At 37.6% G+C, this 7,216-nt stretch overlaps 1 protein-coding gene across 1 annotated transcript; it reads left to right on the forward strand.

Annotated features, from left to right (window-relative positions):
- The first annotated feature begins 2,348 nt into the window (after window positions 1–2,348).
- RPL19 (ribosomal protein L19) lies at window positions 2,349–6,762 on the forward strand. The gene is made up of 6 exons (XM_081344790.1): window positions 2,349–2,379; window positions 4,421–4,527; window positions 4,832–4,954; window positions 5,168–5,288; window positions 5,643–5,753; window positions 6,580–6,762. Exons 1-6 carry the CDS (start codon window positions 2,375–2,377, stop codon window positions 6,701–6,703), a joined length of 591 nt encoding a protein of 196 aa, XP_081200916.1. The 5' UTR covers window positions 2,349–2,374; the 3' UTR covers window positions 6,704–6,762.
- Window positions 6,763–7,216: the final 454 nt, after the last annotated feature.

The following is a 7,216-nucleotide window of genomic DNA, read 5'->3' on the forward strand; positions in this document are numbered from 1 at the left end:
CTTGGACAAGTGCTGGCTCTTCGGCTTTGAAATGGAGATGAGCACCGGCCCCTAGAGTTGGAAACTATTAGCACGCATGTGCGGGGGAACCTTTACCTTACCTTTTTAACATGAGATTTATGGACAAGTGCCAGATATTTTTTTTGATGCATGTAAAGCTATTGACTATAATCAAGCTAAATGGACTAAGTGTGGAGACAGGCCTACTCATTAAATGCCAAATATGTTTGCACATCCTACCCAACCTGGCATAATCAGATGATTCCTGCAACCTGGTGTGCTTCAAGATAACCAGACCAATGGATTTTTCAGCATCATTTGAACTTGCTATCAATTGAACCAGATACAAATATGGGTCCAAGTTGATCTTCCTGAACTGGAAACCACCTTTGAGGTTCCCTCCGTATCAAAGACATTTTTTTTAATTGATCTGGCCCAAAAGAATTGTTTCATTTTTAAATGTGAAGCTTGAGAGCACATCACTTCTTATTTTCATTTGACTTGAAAGAAAAGGACTGTACAACCAAATGGGTCCTCTATTTCGTCATTGTGACCCTGAACTGTATTATTAGACCCCAGTCCGCCATTACATATAAGGAATATATCAAAGAAGTCACTGACAGAATGCGCAAGTTGGTTCATGTCCCTGTCCAGACATGGACAGGAGCACTGGATGTTGGAGGATGGTTTTTGGGAATGTTTGATAATTGGAAAAGAATATTGTTCATTGTGGTTTTTGACCTTAGGAGGGTTGTTGTGTTTATCATGCCTTATCCCATTTATTTAGAGAATTGTTAGATCCACACTATCCACACAAACTTTTGCTGCCACTTCTATCTATAACAATAAACCAGCTAAAGCAATGATTTTGAAACCTTTACCTTCTGACTTTATTTCCCTCTTCAAGAGTCCCTAAGCCTATTCGGCTTTTATATTAAAAAGGGAGGAATGAAGGGATTTTATTATGCTTAAGGTTGATGTTAGTAATATTGATATTAGTAGTGATACTTTGTAATCATCTGTGTATGTGCAAGTAACTTTGTAGGTGCTTTATATTGGGAAATTAGTTATATAAAAGCAAATGTTTCATGCTTTAGGTACAGGTGATCGCTTACATGAAAAGAGCATGGTAAGGGGAGGGGGAAAGGAGCTGTGGTGGAGCCTGGGTTGTTGTTTGAGTCATCACGTAGGAATTATTTTTCTGTACCTTTTGGTTCCTAGTACCAACACCAGATCTCTTTGTTCTGAAGGGGTACAAAAGGTGGAAGACATCTTTCCTGGTTGTTGCCTTCATCTCTCTACCAGCCACGAAGAGAGATGTGGTCACCCAACTCTATTTTGATCAAAATAAAAGTTGTTTGCTTGCTGAAACCTCGGCTCAGGAGTTTCTTTTGGCTCTTTTAAATTCCTGAGTAATGCTGGGGCAATTGTGAGGCTAAGTGTAAAACCTTACAGATACTTACAACTGGTTCATATTTATGACAATTAAGTGTCCCAGGGTCATGTGATGCTCTTTTCCAGCCTACTGATAAGCAAAGTCAATGTAGAAGCCAGATCAACTGCAGTGATTCTGTTGCAAGAAAAGTTGTAAAACAGGGCAAAACTCACTTAACAAATTCCTCATTCAGCAACATAAATTCTGGGCTGAATTGTGGTCGTTAAGTTGAGGACTACCTGTAGTAAGGATATTTTGAAATAGTGAATGCTTGAGGAGGAATTCAAGTCAATTCTTCAGCCCATCTTCTGATCATAGAATTAGAATCCCGTATTGTAGGTTTTTTTCTCAATCGCAATAACCCCCCCCCCCCGCATTAAGATGTGGGGAAACTATTCGCCCTTCTAGACCGTTTCCCCTTTGTTAAGGCGATTTTCTGAAATGAGCAAAATGGCGGAAGTCGCTAGTGGCTTATGAAGGCTACGAGAAAATCAGATTGCTTTTTTTTTTTTTAAAAAGGAGTTACTTTGAGCATTCATACGCCGATAACGCATTTGTGTGAATAGTATCAAATGTGAGCATGCGCATAGCGGTTCGCGTACGTTCGTGGCACAAAATCTTTCCCCTGCACCGTCCGCCCCGTGCTAACATACCAAGAGATGTGCGCAAGCGTAGTAATACTTTGGATGATACCATTTGTCTCCATTTGAGGGAATATATTTTTATTTACACGTAACGTGACCTGTCTTCCTCGATATAGCCTTTAAGATCAGATTTAAGGGTGCAATAGAAAATAAACAGGATTTTAGAAAAAGCGAGAAAGGCAAAGCGAAGATAGGATTGGGGTGAAAGCGAGTGGTGCAGCCCATTACGTGAGATGGGTTGGCCCTCCTCCACTTCCTTCCTTTCTTTCTTTTGAGTGCTGTCGGCCTTGCTGCCATGAGGTGAGCTGCTCGTTGTGAAGGGGCTTAAGGGTCTGGCGTGAGCCTTAAGTAATAAAATTTGAGATTGGCGAAATGCTCCGAAAGACAACCGGTTGGAGTGAAAGTCTTTTTATAAGGAACGGAGGGGCGAGGGGTTGCGGCTAGGCGAACGAGGAGTGCGGCCTAGAGGCCTGGTGAAGCCTGGAAGAGCCTGGCGACGAAAACGTGACTCTTGGCACTTGAGATTTGGGAACCCGGGATTTCCTACCAAGTATTCCCTTTTCGCAAGGGAGTCCCTTTCTGTCCCGCTAGCCGAAGGGGAGAGACTGCGAGGGGCCTGGGAAGCTTTGCGGGAGGAAGAGGGGAGGAGAACGAGCAGACATCGGTAGACGATGGCGGCCTCGTGGGGTTTGGCGCCGCCTATTTCTAGAGCATATTTTCCTCGTTTCACATTATTCGGTTTGCACTGCAGTCTTTTGCATGTCTCTCTTCTTTACAAGTAACTTGGATTCATTCAATTGAGATTTTAAGAATAAGACTGGAGGCATTGTGGAGTTTACCGAACAAGTGGTTCTCGAGTAACATGAACAGTTTTTCACGATGCTATATTTTATAATCTCAAATCTTTTCTTCCCAGATCATACTATTTACTATTTTCAGCTGTATCTTGCTGTGCTTCTAATCTAGGAGTCGTGATGTTTCCTCCAAAAATTTTTTTTCCCCGAGAGGATTTTTTAATGATAAGTTATTATGTAAAAAGGCCTAATACGAATATATTAAAGTAACTAGATATAGTATTTAGAGGGTTGAAATAATTTTGTCTCTTGATGGGTCATGTTACATGTTCAGAATACTTTTTCATATCAAGGCTGTTTTTTTAAATAAAATCTGTTGCTCAACTCTCTTCAAAGTGACTGGGTAGCTCGAAGAAAACCATTTGTTGTTAGCTGCAAAGTCGTGTCCTACCCATCACGACCCTATGGACAACGTTCCTCCAGGCCTTCCTGTCCTCTACCATCTTCTGGAGTCCATTTAAGCTCACGCCTACTGCTTCAGTGACTCCATCCAGCCACCTCATTCTCTGTCGTCCTCTTCTTCTATTGCCCTCAGTCTTTCCCAGCATTAAGAAAACCATAAAGACATATATTTCTAAAAACAAAATTAGAATTTTTTTAGAATTAGAACTGTAATCCTGTTCATTACAGTATGTCCCCTCCCAGTAATCTAAATTGCATAAATGCTTTTCTGTATTTTGAAGACTTGTGGATTACAAATCTATTGCAATTCTAGAGATACCTGAAAGTGAATTCCTGGTTTGAAGAAAAACTTAGGCATAGTTCAAATTGTATATTATGCAGATTCTTAATGATGGTTCTGAAAGGAAGACTTGTGTCATTATACAGTAGGCATAGTTCTTAGTTGAACACTGACTATTGAAATAAATATTAAATTGGTAAATTTGGAATAATATTGCTTCCTAAGCCTATCTCCATTTTCCCCCAAATACCTAAGTTTTTATTTCCTACAAGTCATGTGAATAAAATTATCCAAATGTGAGGGATCTTTGGCTAATTTGATACCCTTCATTTTGGTTTGGACAATGGCAATTATAGGCCAGTACACTAAAATGATTTCCCGCAAAGGAAACAAGTGAGCAACAGTTGTTTCATAAAAAATATCAGTTTTAAATAACTTGTGTTTTTATAGGATGTTTTTAACCTTGAAATTTTCTTTAATTTTCACCATAATGTATAAAGCAGATTTAAATGGTGGAATTTCATGAAATAGAATCTCTATTTAATAAAAGTTGCCCTGTAAGCAAGATTTATCAGACAAAATATGTTAAGTCCTTAGTGTTTACATCTAAAATCACAAGCATGTATAGGTGATGATCTTCACAGATCCTGATTAACCATTTATATAAGATTCCTATATAAATATATCATTTTGTCTATTCAAAATTAATTATATTTAGATACTTAGAATAATTTCCCATGTCATCTTCAGTCATTTTTTCCCTGAATGACTTCCATCTTTTACATGTAGTGTTTCTTTTCCTTAGTATGTTAAGGCTGCAGAAGAGGCTGGCCTCCAGCGTTTTGCGATGTGGAAAGAAAAAAGTATGGTTGGATCCTAATGAAACCAACGAAATTGCTAATGCCAACTCTCGTAAGTTTCATTTGCCATGTATAGGAGGCCTATATTATAGCATTTAGAGACATGTAAAACATTTTCAAATATAACCATTCCTTACCAGCTGCAGAATGCCCAGTTCAGGCTCTTTTCTCAGTGGAAGTATTGTCCCAGAATGGGATGTTCCAGCCTTGTTGAAGTAATCAGAATGGATTGCTTATAATAAGTATTTTGTTTTGAAGTTGGATACCTACTAGTCAGATCCAAACAAGTTTTCATGTGATATCTACCAATTTGCCCTTAGTACCATCTGTTAGAAATAGATTTTCTGCCATTCTAGGTCAGCAGATCAGAAAACTAATAAAAGATGGCCTAATAATCCGTAAACCTGTGACTGTTCACTCAAGAGCTCGATGCAGGAAAAATACCTTGGCTCGTCGAAAGGGCAGGCACATGGGCATTGGTAAGTACTGGTTGCCCCTGCTTTATATCAAATTATAATTCGTTTATTGGTAGTTGCATGGTAATATACTCCGCCTACAATTATGAAGTTTAAAAAATCAGTTTTATGTAGACTTCTGTAAAGATAAGGCACAGAAAAGCTTTTAAAGTTATGGAGAAGTGCAAATATTAAGTATCAAAAATTGATTTAACACCCACCTCTTTTGCTCTCTAGGGAAGAGAAAGGGTACAGCTAATGCTCGTATGCCAGAAAAAGTAACTTGGATGAGGAGGATGAGAATTTTGAGGCGTCTTCTACGCAGATACAGGGAGTCCAAAAAAATTGACAGGCATATGTAAGTCTAGAAGATAGTCTGTTTAAGGTCTGTTTAAGGTTTAAGCTTTATTTTTCTTTACTTAGGGCCCCATCCCGTAACAGAACATTCTAGATAAAGCTGCTTAGCACTGTTGACTGACACATAAAGTCAATTTCTTAAATGTTTGGTGAACAGGCTGGTAGATTCCACAACATATGCTGCCTGGAGCCTATGAAGTTCACAACTTCTGCACGCTAAATTGGGGAAGTCATATAAAGAGAACATAAGGTCCACATTTCAAGTGCCAAGGCAGAACATCTAGACAAATATTTCTATTAAAGTTGCATTTTTTCCTCAGTACTCATAGATACTCATTTTTTTTCTGTTTTACAGGTACCATAGCTTGTATTTGAAGGTAAAGGGTAATGTGTTCAAGAACAAGCGGATTCTTATGGAGCACATCCATAAGCTGAAGGCAGATAAGGCTCGCAAGAAGCTTCTGGCGTAAGTACCTTACTAAAATTTAGGCAGATTTATTTACTCAGTAATGCTTTTTTTTCTTTACATATAAAGAACCACAGTATTAACTGTGACAGTATTAACAATTTTGAATGTAACACTAGTGAGGAGTTACACATTAAAAACTACAAAAATGTGGAAAACGGATATTGGAAAATAAGGTTTGGTGTGTAGATTTTCTGCTTTGGGAAGCGTGATTCAAAAGAATCTGGTTACAGCATTTATAGGTGCAGCACTTAATTAGAAAGTACAGTAAGTAGGCGATAAGCCATATCATTCATCAAAAAACACTGCAAATTCTGAACATTTTTTTAAAGAGATACTTTTGCAAGTACAATCATTAGTAAGATTTCTTAATATGATTGCTTGGTTTTATGTAACTCCAATGTGGAATTGATCAAATTACATAATTAGTCTGAGCACATTAATTTGCAGCAGGAAGTGAAAATTAGGCACCTAGGGTTTTTCAAACAAGGATGATATTTTCTGTAAGGAAGCAGTCCTTAAATAAAAATTTGGGAGGGAGTTAACTTTAGTTTGTATTAGTTTGTATATGAGAGACAGAAATAAATCTTTAGGGTGCTCCTCATAAATAGCAAAATAGCTAGATTTTAGTTGCGGAAAAAGAAAAGTCATTGCTACCTCTTGTAAAAGCTAACATTTCTGTAGGAAAAAGTTAGAATTTAAGAAGAGAAGCATGATTGTTAATAATATTGGGGAAATACTTGGTGTAATTGACACACATAATCACTGGATGCCTCAAAAGTAATGTTTCGTTGCTAAACTATCTGAGCATTCCTTTATTCTTCAGTGACCAGGCTGAAGCCCGCAGGTCTAAGACCAAGGAGGCCCGTAAGCGCCGGGAAGAGCGTCTCCAAGCAAAAAAGGAGGAAATTATCAAAACCCTATCTAAGGAAGAAGAAACTAAGAAATAATTTCTGCCTTTTTGTGTACATAGTACTCAAAGGGTATCTAATAAATGTCTTCAACAACAGCAGCGACCAGTATCTTTTTCTGTGTAGGAGGGGGTGAATTTAAAATAAAGTAGGTTTTACTTTCTGTAATAACAGGTCTTAGCTAAACCTTTGTCTCTTAAAGAATGTTTTGGTTCAAGCCTGTATAATGTAACTATTCACTTACTTTAAATAGTTGCTGTATTTAATTTCTTATTTAATGTATGTATGAAAGATTTAAGTTTTTTAATCAAAAACTTATCACATGGAAGCTAGCCAGAATATTACGTACTAGCCAGTTGATTTTTTGTGGGGAAGGAATAGTTTGAATAGAAGGACTTCATTCTGTGATATGGAAAATAAACCCCATTCTGTTGTACGGTCTGCAGATCATAAATATTTTAAATCCACCTTTTTAACATAGAAAATTAGACTTATATTATTAGTACACATTTAGATACCACTTAAATTATGTTTTATGCATTTGTATATGAT

Source organism: Vipera berus, assembly GCF_964194415.1.
Source record: "Vipera berus genome assembly, chromosome: Z".
In the NCBI taxonomy this organism is placed as follows: domain Eukaryota; kingdom Metazoa; phylum Chordata; class Lepidosauria; order Squamata; family Viperidae; genus Vipera; species Vipera berus.

What these genes read in the sequence shown, in the direction of transcription:
- RPL19 (XM_081344790.1), top strand. An exon ending in AATTGCTAATGCCAACTCTC is followed by an intron (nt 4,528 to 4,831) that starts GTAAGTTTCATT and finishes CTGCCATTCTAG; the next exon opens with GTCAGCAGATCAGAAAACTA. An exon ending in GCTCGCAAGAAGCTTCTGGC is followed by an intron (nt 5,754 to 6,579) that starts GTAAGTACCTTA and finishes TTTATTCTTCAG; the next exon opens with TGACCAGGCTGAAGCCCGCA.